Here is a 22,566-nt window from a genome sequence, read left to right as displayed (position 1 = left end):
AATGATAGTCATAGGGTACAAATAAGCAATCAATATAAATTGTAAGGATACAAGCAACAAAGTTACAGTCATAGAGTCGTAAGTGGGAGGAGATGGGTGATAGGAATAATGAGAAGATTAATAGTAATGCAGACTTAGTAAATAGTTTGACAGTGTTGAGGGAATTATTTGTTTAGCAGAGTGATGATGTTCGGGGAAAAACTGTTCTTGTGTCTAGTTGTTCGGGTGTGCAGTAGTTCAGTGCAAATAAATTAATCTGCTATTATGCTTACGGTAAATCCTAAGGCTCGGATGGGAATTATTACTGTATATCACTTTACTCTCCTTAAAAATGCTTTATCGGAGGCTGGGAAAATGTTAAAAATGCTAATTCAGAGAAACGTAACATAAATTACAGGTAGTTCTTGAGTAACAACCATTCATTCAGCAACAAGTTATACAATACAATACAATAGCAGAGTTGGAAGTGACCTTGGAGGTCTTCTAATCCAACCCCCTGCCTAGGCAGGAAACCCTATACCGTTTCAGACACATGGCTATCCAATCTCTTCTTAAAGACTTCCAGTGTTGGGGCATTCACAACTTCTGGAGGCAAGCTGTTCCACTGATTAATTGTTCTAACTGTCAGGAAATTTCTCCTCAGTTCTAAGTTGCTTCTCTCCTTGATTAGTTTCCACCCATTGCTTCTAGTTCTGCACTCAGGTGCCTTGGAGAATAGCTTGACTCCCTCTTCTTTATGGCAACCCCTGAGATATTGAAAGACTGCTATCATGATAGTGTTGAATGAGGAGACTTCAAGGCTAGTCTTGCGGCCATTGCAGTGTCCTCATCATGATCATGTGTTTGTGATTGGGTGCTTTGCAACTGGCTCACAATTCCCCTGGTCATGTGAACACCATTTGCAACCTTCACTGCCAACTGCTGACAAACAAAGATCATTGAGAACCAGCAGTGAGTCAGCAGTTACATGACACTGTACTTTATGACTGCTTCGCTTAGCAACAGAGTTCCAAGTCCCAATTATTGTTGTTAATTGAGGACTACCTGTAACGCAGATAAGGGACAAAGCCAACAAGCCATTTAAGGTTCAAGGTTCAAGGTTCATTTTATTTATATGCCGCCCTATTCCCGGCGGGACTCAGGGCGGCGCACAAACCCAAAGGAGGGGAAGGGAAACACAAGAACTACAACAAAAAATACAGGGAATTTAAAACAACCAACAGCCACACGATTCAAGAAGGGAAGGGAACTCATCGACCCCAGGCCTGCCGACACAGCCAGGTTTTAACGGCTTTTCGGAAGGCCTGGAGAGAGGTGAGGGTCCGAATCTCTGCGGGGAGCTCGTTCCAAAGGGCCGAAGCCGCCACAAAGAAGGCCCTCCCCCGGGTAGTAGCCAGATGACATTGGCTAGTAGACGGAACCCGGAGGAGGCCCACTCTGTGTGATCTAATGGGTCTTTGGGAGGTAATTGGCAGCAGGTGGTCTCTCAAGTACCGCCAGCTGCTCAAGTATATTAATACTGCATTTCATACATCAGAATTATAGAACTCTTCTGGGTATGAACAGGTATACCAAGTCCTAGCATTATATTTTACTTAGGAGAAATGGAGTAATTATTACTGCTATGTGATTCTACTGGCCCAGAATTATGAGTTCCATTTAGGGTTTAATAAAGGAGAATAAAAAGTGGGAGGTGAGAATAAAAGGGGAGTAGGGGTTTATGGGGGTGGGGTTTTTTATTGTTGGTATACAGAGATATTATTTTTGTAAGTCACCTTGAGCCACTGAGAGTGGGTGGCTATATAAATTTTCTAAAATAGATAAATAAAGGTAAAGGTTCCCCTTGCACATATGTGCTAGTCGTTCCTGACTTTAGCGGGTGGTGCTCAGCTCTGTTTCAAAGCCGAAGAGCCAGCGCTGTCCGAAGACGTCTCCATGGTCATATGGCTGGCATGACTAAATGCCGAAGGTGCGTGGAACGCTGTTACATTCCCACCAAAGATGGTCCCTATTTTTTCTACTTGCATTTTTACATGCTTTTGAACTGCTAGGTTGGCAGAAGCTGGGACAAGTAACGGGGGCTCACTCAATTACACAGCGCGAGGGATTTGAACCGCTAAACTGTCGACCTTTCTGATGGACAAGGTCAGCATCTTAGCCACTGAGTCACCATGTCCCTTAAAATAGAGAAATAAAAAGCTGTAATTGTATTTGTTAGGTTTTATAGCCTAACTTTGACTTCTGTGATTTCTGCCCATCCTGTACAATTGGGCCGCGTGCTCCAGGCCCCATCTATTAAATAAGGTCATCCTTTCAAAGCACTTGCCCTTGGGAACAACATTGCCCCAAGATTTATCTGGCCTCAACACTGTCTGTGTTCAAAACAAATCTTAAAAGTGACACTATCTGCCAGCTTTTGGGTTAAGATTGGGCTGCTACTCTTGCGGGCTGCATTATTTTTAGAATGATTGATTAGGATTTTTTCCTTTATGCCTCTGGTTTTATTTGTATTATCCAATATTTCATTGTCCTTTTTGGACAGGATTGGCCAAAGCTGGACACTAAACTCCAAATGGGACTGGTCAGAAGAACATTGGTGGAACAATTCTTCTCATGATGAGGACTCTATTCTCCTGCTAATGTATTTCCAAGAGTGCTTTTAAAAGTTTCATTGTATTGCTGGCTCATGATTAGCTTTTGTCCAAGAAGGACACACTCAGATACCATCCACATATATTGCTGCCAAGCCTGGTCCTTCCTATTCTTGCGACTTTCTTTTCTGCTACCCAGATGCAGAGCTTTACATTTATTTGTATTCAATTCCATTATATTAATTTCAGTCTATTGTTCAAGGTTTTCTAAAAAAAAAAATCCAATCCCTCTCTCGTTCATCTGCAGTATTAGATGTCCTTTGTAGTTTTATGTCATCTGCAAATTTGAAACTCTCTTCTCAACTTCTTTGTTCTTGTGGTCTGCCAGCAGCCTGCGGAGCTGGCAGCAGAGTCTGACAGTGAGGAAGTTGGGGAGGAACATGGGCCAGTCCTGAAGTCTGGGGAAGGCTCAGATGAGGGCTTTGCATCAGAGGCAGAGAGTTACGTGCTGCTTCCGGAGCCTCTGATTCGGACATCAGTGAGGCAGAGGAACAGGGAGAGCCTGTTCCCAGTGTGCACATGCACAGAGCTGCCAGAAGGCAAGAACAGTTAAAACAAAAGGGGCAACTTGGGAGTAAGGCTTGGAGATGATTGGCCTCTCCCATAAGACATAGCAAAGGCACGTGAGCCTTTGCAGGAAGCAACTTTGTTTGTTCTGGTCGGTTTAAATTCTGAAGCTCCGTTTTGACTCTGTGCTCCATGTGGACTTGCAAAGCTAATTGGCAATTAGGTCTTTGGCAGCGTTTCAAGGCAGATAAAGGTGGGTACTCATCAGCCTTATCCCAAAAGACTTTGGCAGACTTTTGTCGGACTCTTTACAAACTATTTGTGACTCATTACGGGCTGTGAATGAACATAATTCACAGCCGTTGAAATAAAAAGAGGGATTTTGGGACTAAGCCTGTGCTTTTTACTGTCTCAGGAAGCCTAGGTCAGAACATTCGTTCAAGTCATTGATAAAAATGTTAAACAGCATGGTGCTCAGGAAAGAGTCCCATAGCATCACATTTGATATTTTCCTTCAGGCTGAAGTAAAGCCATTAATGAACCTTGCATTGGGCACATTTATTCAACCAAGTATGAGTCTATTTAATGAACATATTATTTAGCTCATATTTTACCATTTTATTGAAACTTTCATAAATAAGCCACTGTGTAATTCCAGACATAGTGGTATTCCCCTAATCTATTAAACTACAGTTCAATAAACACCGTTAATCTGGCATGATTTGTTTTGGCCAAGCCCCTGCTGACTTAGTTAATTGGATAATTAGCCAAGTGCTCACAAACATGCTGCTTGATATGCTGTATATTTTATGCTTCCCTTTACGGAGGGCAAATCTAAGTAAGAAACTTCAGCAGAGAGTTCATCACATCATCAAGTTCAGCCTGAGAAAACAGCAATGCTGTGTAGTTTTTACCATAATACCATGTTTCCCCGGTATCAGACAGGGAAAAGAAGGGTCTTATTTTCTTTTGACCCCTCTTATTTTCGGAGAGGTCTTATTATTTTTGAGTTGCAGGAGGCCCCTTAACCTCAGCCCACAGATCAGCTGATCCAGAGAGGGCTGGAAGTTCTGTCTCTGTTTCTGGCACTCTCTTGCCAGCCATAGCGTCACTGGGTTGGCCGCTCTTTTTGTGGCTGCCACTAGGAGAAGGGGCGCAGTAGATAGGGTTTGCGAGAACAGCCTCTGCAAGGCTGTTCCACGTGGATGGCAGGTGCATGGGGGTGGGGGTGGGGGGCATGTTCCCCTCTTCTCCCCCCCCCCCAGGAAATGATGGGGACAAGCTGTGCATATATTTAAATATATTAGGGGAGGGATTATTTTCAGGGCATGGCTTATTTATTTATTTATTTATTATGTATTTATTTAAAGCTTTTATATGCCGCCCAATCCCAAAGGACTCCGGGCGGCTTACAAGAAAATATACAAAAACAAAACAACAATACAATTTATGACAACAGTCATCCCTCATAATTCATTCTAGTCGGGGCCGGACCTCAACAGTGAGGTCAACAGCCCCAAGCCTGCCAGAACAGCCAAGTTTTTACGGCTTTCCTGAAGGCCATCAGAGTGGGTATGGTCCGGATTTCCGGGGGGAGCTAGTTCCAAAGAGTCGGAGCAGCACTGAGAAGGCTCTCCTCCGAGGGCCTGCCAGCCGACATGGTTTGGCCGACGGCACCCGAAGGAGGCTCAATCTATGGGATCTTACTGGTCGCTGGGAGGTATGTGTCAGCAGGTGGTCTCGAAGGTATCCTGGCCCTAAGCCATGTAGGGCTTTAAAGATGATAACTAACACCTTGAATTGAATCCGGAGACCAATAGGTAACCAGTGCAGCTCACGGAGGATAGGTGTAACGTAGGTGTACCTCGGCACACCCACTATCACCCGTGCAGCCGCATTCTGAACTAACTGCAGTCTCTGAACGCTTTTCAAGGGTAAGCCCATGTAGAGCGTGTTACAATAATCCACCCTCGAGGTGACAAAGGCATGAGTGACCGTTAGAAGCGCATCCCGATCCAAATAGGGCCGCAATTGGTGCACCAGACGAACTTGGCCAAAAGCCCCCCTGGTCACAGCCAACAGATGATGTTCCAATTTCAGCTGCGAATCCAGGAGGACTCCCAAATTGCGAGCCCTCTCTGAGGGGTGTAAATTTTCTCCCCCCAGGGTTAAGGATGGACTATCCAAACAGTCCTTCGGGGGCAACATCCAAAACCACTCAGTCTTATCAGGATTGAGCACAAGTTTGTTCGCCCCCATCCAGACCCTAACAGCCTCCAGACATCGGCACATCACGTCCACTGCTTCATTGAGCTGGCAAGGGGCAGAAAGATATAATTGAGTATCATCAGCATATTGATGATACTTTACCCCATGCTGTCACATGATCTCACCCGGCGGCTTCATGTAGATGTTAATCTTGCATGCATATCTTAAAGATCACTCAAATGAGAGATATAAACGAGACTGGAAAAAATGGATTGACTATATACAAAATAAATACAGGACCAAGAAATTCCAGTTAGCCTATGTTTAAGATCAGAAATGATTTAAATTGTTTAAAGTTAGCTCAGCAAGAAGAAGCTAAGATCAATGTAGAGATGTCATTAATTTCTTTATTTCTTTTTTCTCAATAGATTTTAGACTGTGTTTGTTAAAAATCCATACCATGTACGGGTTCTGGGAAGTCGGGGGGGGGGAAGGAGGAGGGGGTTTGGGGAGGAGGGTGGAGGGAGGAAGGGGTATACATTAGGCTAGACAAGAATTTGGTGGTAAACTAGAACTATTTTGACACACAAAAAAATTGTACTCCGATGTCTCACTGATTGAGGAATGATGAAATGTTTGTTTTAAAAGAAAATAAAACTTCTGAAACATGTAGATGTTAAATAGGAGGGGGGACAGGACTGAACTCTGCGGCACACCACACTCGAGGGGCCTAGGGGTCGACCTCTGCCCCCCGACCAACACCAACTGCGACCTGTCAGAGAGGTAAGAGGAGAACCACCATAATACGGTGCCTCTCACTCCCACCTCCCCCAGGCGTCGCAGAAGGATACCATGGTCAATGGTATCAAAAGCCGCTGAGAGGTCAAGAAGAACCAGGATAGAGGAATATCCTCTATCCCTGGCCCACCAGAAATCGTCGGTCAGGGCGACCAAAGCAGTTTCCGTGCTGTACCTGGGTCTGAAACCAGACTGAAAGGAGTCTAGATAATCTGTTTCATTCAAGGTCCATCAGAGTTGAAGCTCCACCACCTTCTCAACAACCTTCCCTAAAAAAGGAAGGTTGGAGACGGGATGATAGTTTTTCAAAACAGCTGGGTCCAGGGAAGGCTTCTTGAGGAGGGGTCTCACGACTGCTTCCTTTAATGGTTGCGGGAAAAACCCCTCCTGCAAAGATGCGTTGATAATCATCTGGAGCCAGCCTCGTGTCACCTCTCTGCTGGTCGAAACCAGCCAGGAGGGGCACGGGTCCAATAAACAGGTGGAGGCCCTCATTGCTCCCATGGCCTTGTCCACTTCCTCAGGGGTGACAAATTCAAACTCATCCCAAAAAATCTGATTAAGACTAGCCCTCGGCATCTCGGCTGGCATTGCCCAAACGGAGTCCAGGTCTGTCCAAATCTGAGTGATTTTATCTGACAGAAACTGAACAAACTCCTCAGTTCTTCCCTGCAAGGGTTCCCCCGCCTCCTCACCTTTCAGGAGGGAGCGGGTCACCCTAAACAGGGCGGTGAGATTCCGCGGACGCAATAAGAGCAGAAAAATGCACACATTTTGCCGCCCATATCGCCACTAGATAAGTCCTAATAAAGGCTCTTAATAGTGATCGATCAGACTCAGAGTTACTAGTCCTCCAACGTCGCTCTAGGCATCTCTTTTGGCACTTCATCTCCCGGAGTTCCTCGGTAAACCAAGGTGCCCTCCTGGATCCGCTGCCGTGGAGAGGCCTCAAAGGCGCAATCCGATCCAATGCTCCAGCCGCCACACTATTCCAGGCAGCGACCAAAGACTCTGCCGGATTGCGGACAAGGGAGTCAGGTATCTCTCCAAGCTCCCTCTGAAACCCCTCAGGGTCCATCAGGTGCCTGGGGTGGAACCACTTAATCGGCTCCACCTCCCTGCAATGGGGGGAGGGTAGTGTCCTGAAGTCAAGCCTCAGCAAGGAGTGATCTGACCATGACAAGGGCAAGGTCTCTATTCCCCTTAAATCAAGATCACATCTCCACTGCCCCGAGAGAAATACAAGGTCAAGCGTGTGTCCTGCCCTATGAGTTGGACCCTGAACTACCTGGGTCAGGTCCATGGTTGTTATTGAAGCCACGAACTCCTGTGCCCCATCTGAGCATTCACCGAGAGACGGCAGATTAAAGTCCCCCAATACCATAAGTCTGGGGAACTTCACCGCCAACCCGGTTACTGCCTCTAGTAGCACAGGCAGGGCTATCGTGACGCAGCTGGGAGGCAGGTACGTCAACAGCAAGCCCAATTGAACCCTTAGGTCCAACTCTCCAAGAGGAGAGACTCACACCCCACAATCTCTGGGGCAGGGATCCTACGAGGAACTAACGACATTCGGACGATAACTGCTACTCCCCCACCCCTTAACTGGTGTCGTGGTTGGTGGAGCACCTGAAACCCATCTGGGCACATTTCTGAGAGGGGGACACCCCCCTCTTGGCCCAGCCAGGTTTCAGTTATACATGCCAGGTCTGCCTCCTCGTCCAATATTAAATCTTGGATGAGGGGAGCTTTGTTCACAACCAACCTGGCATTTAGCAACAACAACCTGAGACCAGGGCCCTGTACTCCTCTGACACATGTGCTCAAAAGCCCGATTGGGCTTATTATCTGGGGAGGTCTAATTTTCCGGGACACAGGGTACATACATAGTTTCTCTTCCAAACATCCCTACTTCTGTCCAAGTCCTGAGTGATTACCTTGTATGTTAAACAATATAGTGTCAGGCATTTCAGATACTTTATCTAATGAAGGTTGCAAACTCATTCATTATTAAATTGAAGAGATTTGTAAAAGAAAATGGGGAAGGGAGTTGAATGAGAAAATCATTATAAACAAGTATATTGCAAGTCAGAAAATGTTTTATCAATTCCAAGAATCATCAAAGTAGTTAATCAGTGAAAGGGAAACTACTGCAGAAAACTTTGCTTTTGAAACTGGATTTTTTTTTTTTTTGGGGCTAAATAGAAAAAAATGCACCACAGATCAAAAGACAACACATTTAAAGTATTCATAGAAGACAGTGAGAAATTATTAGTGTCTGCTTTCACTGTACTGATAACTTAGGGGAAATGCCTGTGTTCTTTAGGAACAGACAATCTGAGGCAAAGAGTGACAATAGATGTAGATAATACTGATAAATAAAAGAGAACATTAAATCATTTCCATGGAGATTTCATCCAATGTTCTTAAAAGCTGATTTCCTTAACACTAGGCTCTCTATCAAACAACTGGAAAGTAGATATGATTTATTTCCTTGTTTATAGAATTTATATAGTACCTCATCTCAATCTGATCACTCGAGGTGACTCATGATACAAAATATAAAACAAGAAATAATTAAACAACATTACACCAAAGCACTATAGTCTGGCTGCATAACAATAGAATTATAACTCAATTAAAAGACACCTATTTAACTCCACAAAGCCTAAGGAAAAACCAGGGTTTTTTTTGGGGGGGGGGGAAGTTTAACACAGTTGGGACTGTACAGATTCCAGAGGAATGCTATTCCATAGGCCAGGTGCTACAACAGAGAAAGCATGGTTCCTGGGTTCCACTAGATGGCACTGCTTTAGAGAAGAGACCTAGAGCAAGTCTGCAAACAGAGTGGCCCTGTGCCATATAAGGTTTTATAGGTTACTAGTACTGTACCTTAAATAGCATCCAGAATTTACTGTCTGGGAGACTCTTACCTCATCCAGAGTCAAAAATAGAAAATGCCATTTTTAAAAAAAAAATGTAGAAGTGATCTAGAAAGCTGTAGAGTGATTAGCTCAACATCTGTTCCAGGCAAAATTAATAAGATGATCTAAAATGTTATTAGAAACAAAATTACCAGGCAAGAGAGGAATCATGTTGGGGAAAAAAATAACCTGGGTTCTATAAGGCAAGTCACATCTTAGCAATATTTTGTAATTCTTTGTAAATGCCAATATAGATAGGGTTTATCATTGTTTAGTTAGGTTTTTAAAAGACTTATTGTTGAGAAGAAGACTGCACAACAACTTCACAGAATCCTGGATGAAATGGATGATCTAGATCAGTGTTTCTCAACCTTGGCGACTTTAAGTCCTGTGGACTTCAACTCCCAGAATCCCCCAGCTAGCACAGCTGGCTGGGGAATTCTGGGAGTTGAAGTCCACAGGACTTAAAGTCGCCAAGGTTGAGAAACACTGATCTAGAGACTTTTCAATCTGGTTTCAGGCCTGAGTGGGGGGCAAAACCAACATTGGTTTCTCTTTTAACATGATCTCTAGTGAGGATTAAGTGAGCCACCCCACCTCTAGTGGGGTGGCTCACTTAATCCTCACTCTGTTTGACCTCTCAGCGGCTTTCAATACCACTGACTATAGGATCCTTCTCGACCAATTCAGTGAATAGGGAGTGGGTGGCACTGAGTTGGCTGGTTTTCTTCCTTTCCCTGGGGTTGAGTCCAGTCAGTGGTGATGGGGGATAGAAAGATTCCATCCTCAGCACCTGCTATGGGGATGTCACAGGGTTTGGTACTCTCTCCTCTCCTGTTTAACATCTACATGAAGTTGCTAGGTGAGCTCATCTGTTGCCATGGGACAAGGTACACTTACTGATGCTCAATTATACATCTTTTCTCCTGGAGGGTTATGCAATGCTGCGGATGATTTATCTTGTGGCTGGAGGCTATGAGAGTCTGGATGGGGAATAACAAGCTTTAGCTGAACCCTGTCAAGATTAAATGCCTATGGATTTTTGGAGCCTACTGATTTGTGGACAATACCATCATTGGTATACGATTGAAACTTTTAAATATATTATGGGTGTGAATAAGGAAGGTAGTATTTTCAATATTAAGCAAAAATCAAGAGAGGAGGGAAAATCAAACTGATGTTAGAAAGTATTACTTCACAGAAAGAGTAGAGGAAACTTAGCACCAAGTTCCAGTGGAGGTAGTGGGTCAATCATCAGTAACTGAGTCTAGGCATGCTTGGGATAAACACATGTCCATCATCCAGCAAAAAATTTAAACAATAAATAACAATCAAAAAAAGTAATTAATTAATTAGGTTTAGGTTTAGGTTTTAGGTTTTATTATTATTTATAGGCCGCCCTTTTCCCTGAGGGGACTCAGGGCGGCTTACAATATATAGGGAGGGGAGTACAAGACAATAAAACATAAAACAATACATAAATAAAAAATAGTACACAACATTCATCATTCGGGTGGGGACGGATTATGACTTTTATCCCCAGGCCTGACGGGATAGCCAGGTCTTGAGGGCTGTGCGGAAGGTTTGGACGGTGGTGAGGGTACGAATCTCCACGGGGAGATCGTTCCAAAGAGTCGGAGCTACTACTGAAAAGGCTCTCCTCCGTGTAGTTGCCAGTCGACACTGACTGGCAGATGGGACTCGGAGGAGGCCTAATCTCTGCGATCTAATAGGTCGCAAGGAGGTAATTGGCAGGAGGCGGTCTCTCAAGTACGCAGATCCACTACCATGAAGGGCTTTATGGGTGGTAAGTAGCACCTTGAAGCGCACCCGGAGATCAACAGGTAGCCAGCGCAGCTCGCAGAGGATAGGTGTTATGTGGGCGAACCGAGGTGCACCCACAATCGCTCACGCGGCCGCATTCTGGACTAGCTGAAGTCGCCGGATGCTCTTCAAGGGCAGCCCCATGTAGAGCACATTGCAGTATTCCAGCCTAGAGGTCTTAAAAAGAAAACAACAAAAAGCTCAAAGGGAAAACTTGCTGGACCATTAGGTCTTTTTTCTACTGTCAGTTCTGTTTCTATGCTGCTATGGTATGTGTTGTGGCCCAGCAGGAGCCATTGGAACTGCCACCAGACTCCGACAGCGAGTGGCCCTATGAGTCGGCTCTGGAGGATGTGGAGGACCCTGGACAGGGTTCTGACTCCGAGCAGGGCACAGAGAAACTGGTTGGCTTACTAGGAGGCGCCTGAGCCTTGGACCAGTGGGGAGGAGACAAGGGAGTGTGATCCTGACATCAGCAGTGAGTTGTTCCTGGATGCCCAGCACCAGAGAGCTAATAGGCGTAAGGAACAGTTGCGCAGTTACAGGAGGTAATTGCACTCAGCTGCTGGTAATTAGGCTCCTGTCCAGACTATAAAAGGAATGCTTGTGCACACGCCCCTTTTGCAGAAGTCAACGCATTAACCAATGTTGGAGAACAGGATTGTGAGCTTGGCAGGCTGGATTGCTGCCACGGCTTATCTGTGTTGGATTGCTGCCCGGACTTGTCTGTGCTGGTTTGCTGCCAAGGACTTGTCTGTCTGTTAATAAATTCCGTAAAGTATCTTTGACTCGGAGTGTGTTGGTGTGGGACGAGGGGGGTCAGAACAGTGTGAGATGGGGTTGCACTGCCCTAGATAGACCCAGTGCACATCTTGGAGGTCCTCCTAGATTCCTGCTTGTGTAGGTGGTCATCTTAGACTTTTCACAGCTTTGTGTTATGTGCCAATTATTCCCCCCTCCTCAATTTTGTGGCTCTATTCCTGGTTATTCACAACCTGGTCAGCTTTTGGCTGCACTGCTATAATACACTCTCCATGGAGCTTCCCTTCAAAAGTATCTGGAACCTTCAACTGGTGCAGAATGCTGCAGCACCTTGAAGTGGCACACATTATACACTTCTGCTCCTCAACTTGCATTGGCTGTCACTTTGCTTCCATGTCCAACTCATGGGGCTGGTTTTGACTTTTGACCCTTCATGGCATGGGGACAGGTTATTTAGAATGAGCCAAGGTGGCGCAGTGGTTAAATGCAGCACTGCAGGCTACTGCTAGATCAGCAGGTCAGCGGTTCAAATCTCACCGGCTCAGGGTTGACTCAGCCTTCCATCCTTCCGAGGTGGGTAAAATGAGGACCCAGATTGTTGGGGGCAATATGCTGACTCTCTGTAAACCGCTTAGAGAGGCCTGAAGGCCTATGAAGCGGTATATAAGTCTACTGCTATTGCTATTGCTATTGCTATTGCTATTTGAGGGACCACCTTTTCCCAGTTACAAATGTCCATCTCATCAGATCTGGCAGAAGAGGTATGCTATGAAGCAGTTATATCTGGCAGAATCCAGAAAAGGGACCTTTTCTGTTGTAACACTTGCTCTATAGATCATCTTCCTTCCCAAGGTGACCCATTTCCTACTGTCTTTTTGGAAGTCCCTCAAAACGTGGCTGTGTTAACAGGTCTCAGGGTCTCCAGAGAAGGTTGGTCTCCTGAAGTAGCTTCTTTATTCTTAATATCTAACACTCTTACTGTAGCCTTTTAAACAATAACAAGCTTTGAATGGCATTCCCTTTGAATATTATTTTATTGTACACTGCCCAGAGTGAGATAGCCGGCCATATGGATATGATTTATAAATAAATAGAATTTCAAAAATTGACCTTGGAATATAACTATTGCAAAGGGGTGAGCAAGGAGAAAGTACATTTGGTGATAGCACCAAATTATTTAAGATGATCAAAACAAAGTTAAGGAAATCAAAAGTACCTCACCATGCTGGATAATGGTTGCAAATACAGTTCAGTTAAACCAAGCTGAAATTTGGGGCCAGTTTCATTAATCCAAATTCCACCACTAAATAATGGCTAATACAAAAGAGATCATGATATTTAGTGGACTGCTTGATGTGAAAGAAAAATATAATTAAGCATATAATTAAGTATGGTTATATTGTAAGCAGATATTAAACTGATTATGAAACTAAGGGTTCAGTATAGATAGAAAAAAGTTTGTCAAACTGATTTGTTTAAGTATAGAATTTATCACAAAGTATAGCAAGCTTCACTAATCTGAACAGCATTGAAGGGATTAAGGAAACTTCATGTAGAATAAAACTATCAATACTTATAATGGTTACATATTCAGTATATATGCATTACTTACAGTGCCTGAGGCAGAATGCCCCTTAATGCCTTATGTTGGGGAGAATAAACAGCAAAATGCTACTGCATCTGTGTCTTCCTTATGGAATTCTCATTGGCATGTGCTTGTTTACATATGAACAAGACTTTGAACTGGACTTTTGGCCTGATTTAGATGGCTGTTTTGGATTCTAATTCTGTATTTGTTCTCCCTCAGGGACATAGATGTGAACATTAAATAATGTACAATTATGTAATGCCCTTAGCAATAGGTCCATGGTTCTTATTTTGTTCACACGCTGACCATTGGAACAAAAGATATCATTAAAAGAGACATCATAACTTTCTCACTCTTCTAGTATCTAGGGCAGTGTTTCTCAACTGTGGCAATTTGAAGATGTCTGGACTTCAACTCTTCAACTTGAAGTCCAGAGATCTTCAAGTTGCCACGGTTGAGAAACACTGATCTAGGGGGAGGTTTTGGAAGACTGAATCTTGTCCCAAAGGTGCTTTTTCAAGAGGTAACTGGAATTTCTGGTGGTTTTTTTTGAAGACATTTCACTTCTCATCCAAGAAGCTTCTTCAGCTCTGAGAGTTGTGGCTAAAGAAGCTTCTTGGGTAAGAAGTGAAAAAACACCTTTGGGACAACCATGACCCAGATAACTGAGAATCTCCAAAGACAGAATCTTGCAAATGCTAGCTATAGAAAAACAAATATGTAATTCAAATGTAACCAACTACAGGTAGCCCACGATTAACTACCATTCATTGAGTGACCATTCAAAGTTACAATGGCACTGAAAAAAATGACTTATGATCAGTCCTCACATTTAAAATCTTTGCTGCATCCCCACAGTCACGTGATCAGAATTCGGTCATTTGGCAACTGGCGTATATTTACAATAGCTGTAACATCCCAGGGTCAGGTGATCCTCATTTGTGACCTTCCCAGCCAGCTTCTGACAAGCCAAGTAAACGAGGGAGGCCGGATTTGCTTAATGACCATATGATTTACTAAATAACTGCAGTGATTTTCTTAACAACCGTGGCAAAATGATCATAAATTGGGACATGACTCGCTTAACAACTGCCTTGCTTAGCAACAGAAATTTTTGGCCCAACTGTGGTCAAGGACTACCTGTACTAAGTTAGAGTCAAGTCCTAAGATACTATGAATATTTGAAACAGAACTGACTCAAATTGATAATCATTATTTGAAAGAGCACTAAATCAACTGTCGATGCTCCAATATACCCAAATCTTAATTATACCTCCCCCCCTCCTAAAAAGCCTAAAGTTTATTTCATTTTTAGACCTCTCCTGAACACAAGCATCATGTATATCAAGGGGGAGGGGGAAAGGACTCAGGGAACACCACTTGACCAACAAGAAAAGCAATTAAACTGAACAGAACAAATCATATTTAAATGAAGATATATACTCACACTATATGGGCAAGGTCAAGGGGCTTCTCTGGCTGTTCCGGATATACAGGGTGAGGAGGATCTCTAGTGGGTACACAACCAAGAGATTTACTAATGGCATGGCTCAGCTTCTTGGCAGGCGATTTCTGTTTTTTTTTTTTTAGAAAGAATTAAACATAGAGACTAGTATTAACACAGCAGATCAATCTGTGCAGCACACTAGATAAGAGCTGCAATTGAACCTCAAAAGAAACAACTCTCAGTGCTCAAGCCACAGCCACAGCCTTGGAGACCCACCTGGGTTCCCTAGAACAGTGTTTCTCAACCTTGACAACTTGAAGTCCTGTGGACTTCAACTCTCAGAATTCTATGCTGGCTGGGGGATTCTGGGAGTTGAAGTCCACAGGACTTCAAGTTGCCAAGGTTGAGAAACACTGCCCTAGAAGAGGTCCATGGCTCATGCTCTCTCCTCAACATTTCACTGCCTTGTGAATACTGTACTGCATATGTAGAAGGAGAATTTATATTCCAGTGATTACGTTGCAGGCTGAGCAGAAGATTATTCTCCCTCTCTCCTCTCTTATTTATCATATCCAAACCTGCTTACCAATACCTTGGTCTAGAGCAGATGTGTGAAACACACGAATCAGAATTCGGCTGGTGGTAGGCCCAGAGTTGTCCTGCGGGACTGCCCCGGAGATAGCGAGGGACCATCCCAGCTATGCCCACCCAATCAGCCGTGATGACCAGGCCACACACCCCACATCCCCACCCCCGAGGGCAAACAAAATCCTGATATGGCCCACAGTGGGATTGAGTTTGACACCCTTGTTCTAGAGTCTTTCTCTAGAACATGGGACATTAGAACATGGCTGGGAGGGATTTATTTATTATTTATTTTAATTGGTTTACATGGCTGCCCATCTCACAACTTTGGCAACTCTGGGCAGCAAACATACTTAAAAAATTAGAAAAACAGTAACAACAAATATGCATATAGTGGCAGCTGAGGACAGCAGTAGTCACAATCACAGCACTTGTGTCACAGGCCTCATTAATCTCCTGACACCCACATCTCGGAATACAGACACATTTTTAAAGATTTCCAGATCTCAGGGGTCTGGTATTCCGGAAGTCACGAAAGAGGATGATTATTTTGGACAGCAGGTGGTAGTGTAGTATTTCCAGCAAGGTTAATAACGCTGACAAATTCTCTTCTGTTAATGGACAGAAACCAGCCTGCCTTTCTGTCTGATCTTCTGCCATTCAGGATATTCAGCCCCTCTATTTTGCAAACAAGATAAATTATTTTCAAGGACTAATATGGAGACGTAGTGAGCTCTTTTAACTTTGAAGAGTGGAAAATAATCAGGAAAGCCAATATTTTGTTCCCACAGATTCTTTTTAGCAACGTAATTAAGAAGTCAGTCCCCCCTCCCCCGACTGAAAAAGTACTTTCTGGGAAAAAGGAGAAACCACAAATGCATGCAATGACACATGGACTCATTATACAAGATGTGTGTTAAACCATCTTTTAAAAAAAATAGAGTTATTGTTGTCACAGTGTGAAAGTTCATTGAGTTCATCAAGTATAAACCTACAGTAAGGTAAAGGTAAACGTTCTCCTTGCACATATGTGCTAATTGTTCCCGACTCTAGGGGGCAGTGCTCATCTCCATTTCAAAGCCGAAGAGCCAGCGCTGTCTGAAGATGTCTCCGTGGTCATGTGGCTGGCATGACCAAATGGTGAAGGTGCATAGAACACTGTTACCTTCCCACCGAAGGTGGTTCCTATTTTTCTACTTGCATTTTTACGTGCTTTTGAACTGCTAGGTTGTCAGAAGCTGGGACAAGTAACGGGAGCTCACTCCATTACGCGGGCTAGGGATTTGAACTGCCAAACTGGCGACCTTTCTGATCAACAAGCTCAATATCTTAGTTACTGAGCCACTTGCTGATCTACAGTATTGTACTCAATTCTAAGACAATGTTTAGGTTTTAAGAACATGTGAATATTTGGCAAGGATAAGAGAGGAAGATGGAGCTTAAAAAATCACAGTGAGATATGCTATAATGTAAAAAATGTCTTTAAACAGATTTGTATATTTCTTTCTTCATTGAAACAAATTGGATTTCCACTCATTCCTTTAAAAAAGAGAGAAGCAGACCTTTAAGCATTTATATAGCTTCTTCAATGTTTCTTCAAACTGTTGGCATAAATACATCACACAAAACAGCTTTGATATTAGTGGGATGGGTGCAGAGTAAACCCTTTCAACATGCTGTATAAAATATGGCAACATGAACTGGCTAATACTATGTCATTGCTACCAATTCTGTTTCCAGATCCACTGGATTTGCCAGTTTCTAGACTATTTTCAAAAACATCATTGTGTAGTACCCAGCAACAATTAAAACAGAAAAGATATATGCTTGAATGAATATAACCCAGCTAGAGGTGGTATATCAGGATAAACTCTTTTTATAAGTGGGGAAATGGGGAGATGTTGCCTGGGGAATTCCAGCAGTTGAAGTCCACATATCTTAAACTTGCCAAAAAATGCTTTAAAAAAAACCTGGTTTAAACCATTAACAGAATACAGAAATCTTACTACTTGTAGCATAAAGATGTTTTATCCTGGATAACCAGCAGAGATCAGTAATTAATCTGTATATATGAGTCTGAAAAGCACTGATTAAAAAAATACCTAATCATATTCTGGTCAATTTCTCTACAAGCTTTTTAAAGCCAATTTGAAGGTTTTGGTGATAGATAATGTTAACAATATTATATTTATTTAAGATTTTCAATAAGCTCTATCAGCTCTATTGTGGATACTACAATCAGCTCTAGTGTGGATACTACATTGTGTTAATTTTGCTGATATTATTTTAAAAAGAAATCTGAATTTCTTCTACTCAAAACCTTTAAAAAAGAGTTTGAGACTCTAATGTTATAGCAATAACTTATGGTAATTGTTCATACCACGTTAAAATAGGATTTCCTATGTGAACTACAGAAATCAAGTTAATTATTTTCTGTTTCCAAAGATATTTGTCACTTACTCCCTTTTATACTTGTATTTCACATTAGTTGTATTTACACTTGTCTTCAGAATTTTCATGTAACATTTATTTTGAAATTAGATTCAACTCCAGTGTTACATTTGAACTAGTGAACTACACAGTCAGATTCTTACCATTTATTTACTTATTTATGGAAAGTATTTTATTCCACTATTTAGTGCTTTTAGGATCTCCAACAGAATGGAAAGAAAGAAAAAAGCAAGTTCTTCAAGCTACTTTCATATTATGACCTCATATCTTATCATAAAATAAAGATATTTGAGTCATCTAACAGAATGGCTTACAGTAAGTATGCCATATTACAGTTGTAACTAAGGTGAAAACAATTTATCATATGTAATACACTCCTCTTTTAATGTATATTTTTTATTTAAAATAATACAAAAAGTATATGTCATTTTATTTTAAATAAAAAATAGATATTAAAAAGAGGAATGCACTATTCACATATGACAAATCAGATATATCTGAAGAGTAAGCATTAGTGGTGTATTCCAATTTTGCATCACCTATCAGCAAATTTAAACTATAAATGGCCATAGAAATAATGCTGAAAAGTTTGCTTTTTTCTTGCATACACATATACAGTCATGTTTAAAACATTTTATTGTAAGCACAAGAAAGCTTAAACTATTAATGACCAGAGTTCTGCCATTGTGTGAGTATAGAAGGCTTTGTCTCACCTAATTACAAAGGGAAGTGGACATTCTGGATCATAGCCCAAGTAGTTATTTATTATGTGGTGAAATGTTTAGAACATGCAGGGAAAATAAGTAATTTCTTGACAGGCATTATTGTAATTGTACTTATGCCAGTAAGTGTAATGAAATAAAGTCCACTGTAACTTTAAACTAGACAACAAGTAATTGTCAAGACAACCTATATACAAGAAGTCATTATAAGAAGGAAATTGCTTTTCATATCCAATAACCTGAGTTGTTTATGCAATACAGTGATCATTGCTCATGGCTATAATTATCAATGCACATAATTTGTACTATGGATAAATCCACATATACACATGTGAACACACGTATAACAATATCTGTCAAAGCTAACAAACTCCAGTAACAAGAACTGCTTAGATTTCTGACAAGTCCATTACTGGATTGCTAGCAGAGTAATACAACAGAATATAGAAATCCTATTAAAGTAATTATTTTATGTAATGTAATTAAGGCAGAGTTACTTTGAGTCTTTTTCTTCTATATTCTCCTCCCCCTGGATTCAGGAACTTCTTTCTTCTGTGCTGGCCATGTTTTCTCCCTTAACTGTCTTGTCTTGCTACCCTCCCTATTAGGTATTTCATCACATGTTACATCCCTTCCACATAATTCAGTTAATCCTACAAGGGAAATGTCCCCTAAATATTAAGATCCTGATAATATAATCAGGAAGGTTAATAAAATAGCACACCTATCAATTGATGCTTCCAAACATGATTCAAACAGCTTAGCCAGAAAACAATGTAATGTTTAATAGCAAAAGCCATTGAGCAATAAAAAAATAATAATAGAGCATGTTTCTTGGTTACCTGCCATCTCTGCAAAAATCATATAACAGTTTCTATAATTAAATATAGATCTGAAGCCTAAATGAAATAGCTCACAAAACTCAGCTTTTACTATGAATAACTGAATTCATCACCTGGCATTCTCTCAAATTCTTTGCCAGGGAAAGGAATACTGACCATCAGCATATTGTTGAACTCATTTTTTTCAGGTCCAGGCTAAGCTAATAGTTTTATGAGCAAGGTATCTCACCTGCCAGTATTTTTTATTAAATAAACAGATAATTCAGTCTCTTTTACAACCTCCCAAGCATTCCCTGCCAGCTTCAAGTCATTGATGCCAAAGAAAACCCTTTCTCTTTTACAATACTAATTAATTTTACTAGACAAATCCATGGAGCATGCATTGGAGTGAGAAGGCTGTCATTAAAGAGTAATAAATCATTAGTCATCTCTTCCAATGCAACTTCTGCACAACTGAGCAAACTTTAGAAATAAATTAGGATGGAAACAGTGAAGGGATAGATTGGGATTTGGAGAAAGTGGCTGAGCATCTCATTGTAAACATACCCCTGGCCAGACAAAGATACTGCACAGAGTGTGCTATCTACAATAGAGAATCCTAAAAATATAGTATTTATAAAATATACCAGTAGTGTTTTATAAATTTCCTAAATTAACTATTGAACCTTATATTCAATGTTACATTTATAAAATACAGCCTTTATTCCCTAAATTAGCTATTTATAAATTCCTTAAATTAACTTTTTCTTTTCTTCTCATGACCCTGTAATCCTTTTCAGGGTGGAGTTGGGGCAACTAAAAGGGCTGAGGTGGCAAGTGAGCGTCTTCACCTCTAGGTCATTGCTGCACTCCATAAATTCCCTAAATTAAATTAACTATTGGGCATAAAATTTATCCTGCTGCACAATATGAATTATGCCAAAATTATTGATAATAATGCTCAAAAGGTTAAATTAGCTTCCTATTATAAAACTGTTTTGAAATATTTCCTTCCTTAATGCAGCAATACTCTCTATATTACAATTATAAGTGAATTGCTCCAAGGCAAACACAAGGTCTGATCTATGATAACAGAGTGTGGGTTACAGATGACCTGTGACTATACTTGCTGTGACAGCTATGGATTCTTAAATTTTCCCTGACCAAGTCCCAAGGCATGGAGACTGAAATCACCCAGCATTGTAAGGCAAGGAGATACACCAGCCCAGAGAACAGATCTATGAATCATAGAGGCATCCATCTGAATAACAAAGCAACCAAAAGATAATCAGCTTGTTCCTACAGCCAAAACTAACATACTTGTTACCTCTAGAAGCCATCTCTGGTCACAAATATTATAGTATACTAATTTAGAAAATCCATCCTTATCTATATTATGGAAACAACGCATCGTGGCCTCTAAACAGACCATAAAGACAACCTGTTTAGAGTGCTTCAGAATTGTAACTCCTCACATATTTATTACTGCATTGTTCAAGCCCTCAGAATGCTGTGGGGCTTTCTATTTTAATCAAAGGACCAATGAGGCTAAAAAGTATATTGTTTGGCCTGTCCATCATGCTCCCCATTATGGCTGCAGACTGTGGAATGTTCCTTGCTTAGCACTCAATACTAGAAAGGCCTGTCCCGAGAGAGAAAGAGTACATTAGAGAGTGATTACCCAAGAGGAATGCTCTTTCATTTGATGCTGGTTGCTGTGAGGGCCATTTGCATGGCCACGCCAAAAACAGTTTTGACAGAGCTGATAGTTGTGGCACTGCTGGCATCGGTATCGGAAGCCCATCATGCTCTCACACCGGCAGTAAGAACATTCCACAGGATGGAAGACTTGAAGGAGATGAAAGGGGGAAAAAAGAAATAGTAAGAACTGCATCTGAAAAAACAGGCCTCTTTGTCCTAAGTTGCATAAAAGGTCCTCAGTGAGTCTAGTGCTCTGAGAATTCTACATATTGTACTCTAAATAGGAGTCATATATTGTCTATAAACTTCTAGTTCTACCCTTCTTTTTTCTGGATTTAGATAATAAGTGAAACCATAACTGAGTGGCGCAGTGGTTAGAGTGCAGTACTGCAGGCTACTTCTGCTGATCACCGGCTGCTAGCAGTTTGGCAGATCGAATCTCACCAAGCTCAAGGTTCACTCAGTCTTCCATCCTTCCCAGGTGTAAAATGAGGACCCAGACTGTTGGGGGCAATATGCTCACTCTGTAAACCGCTTAAGAGAGGACTGCAAAATACTATGAAGCAGTATATAAGTCTAAGTGCTGTTGGTATTGCTATAATACACACAACCCCAAATACTAGCAAGTGAAGAGTTTAATACCTATGAAATATTGGACAGAGACTAAGGTAAACTGATTAGTCTCTAAGCTTAGCATACTGCCATAAGCAGTATGCTGTTGCCTACCAGTTGTCAAGGAGAATAGGTCAGCTCATAGCTTACATTTCAGCCTCTCAGAAGTAATGACTAGATATTGAGGAGAAGTAGAATGTTGGATTAGATTGGGCCTAGATTTGATTCAACAAGGTTTTTTAAAAAGTTTCATACTAAAGTGACACTCAATAATGCATACTAGGGGTAGACTTAAATATTGAGGTTCTATGAAACAAGTTCACAGAATGTTCAGACACGCATATTATTCTGTTGCACATTAAGTCCCACAAGTTTGACTTAAAGAGCACCCAGGTTGCAATAGATAATTCAGTGAACTTGGAAGCATAAAGCTCATACATGTAAAGAACAATTCAGGAGCATACGCCACATACCATTTTCAACATGGGCAAGTCTATGCATCAGAGGTAGCCACACAAGGCACTGGGGTGGAGGGTCAGCCATTAAGGTGTCTAAAAACATGTTTAATGTTACCTTTTTCTGCAAAATAAACAAATAAAAGTTAAACACACATTGTTAGACACATTGCTAAATGCACTCTTCTCTCTCCAAAATCCATTAATCTTAAAAATAAAAGAAATTCTGATTCAATTGTGTATTTTTTACTAGATAGAGTTTTAGTCTCAATACACTCAATTTATTTTCCTGTTACAGTTACAATAAATCTATAACATAGGTTATTTGCATTAGAATTTAATTAGAAGGCTAAGCAGCATTGTTATCCTCTGTGCTTTTCTTTAAAATAGATTTTAGAAATGTCTGTTTATTTTAGGATGAATGAACAAACGAATGAATATACCTACCCTACACATCAGGGAGCTGTGTTTTTCTAGAAAACTGGAAAGGGAATTGGTCTTTCATAGACT

General features: G+C 41.5%; 1 protein-coding gene across 12 annotated transcripts in view; it reads right to left on the bottom strand.

Annotated features, from left to right (window-relative positions):
• The window catches only part of DTNB (dystrobrevin beta), a 126,890-nt gene that overhangs the window by 77,354 nt on the left and 26,970 nt on the right, over nucleotides 1-22,566 (bottom strand). For 9 of the 12 annotated variants that reach the window (XM_032215968.1, XM_032215973.1, XM_032215967.1 and 6 more), the window contains 3 exons: nucleotides 22,075-22,180; nucleotides 20,970-21,136; nucleotides 14,710-14,834 (listed from right to left, as the gene is read on the bottom strand). In XM_032215968.1, coding sequence (XP_032071859.1) covers nucleotides 14,710-14,834; nucleotides 20,970-21,136; nucleotides 22,075-22,180 — 398 coding nt within the window. The remainder of the gene's footprint in view (nucleotides 1-14,709; nucleotides 14,835-20,969; nucleotides 21,137-22,074; nucleotides 22,181-22,566) is intronic. The other 3 variants (XR_004255233.1, XR_004255234.1, XR_004255232.1) reach the window with 1 other exon arrangement.

Source organism: Thamnophis elegans, chromosome 4, assembly GCF_009769535.1.
Source record: "Thamnophis elegans isolate rThaEle1 chromosome 4, rThaEle1.pri, whole genome shotgun sequence".
NCBI classification, from domain to species: Eukaryota; Metazoa; Chordata; class Lepidosauria; order Squamata; family Colubridae; genus Thamnophis; species Thamnophis elegans.
This window is presented reverse-complemented; position numbering and strand designations above follow the sequence as displayed.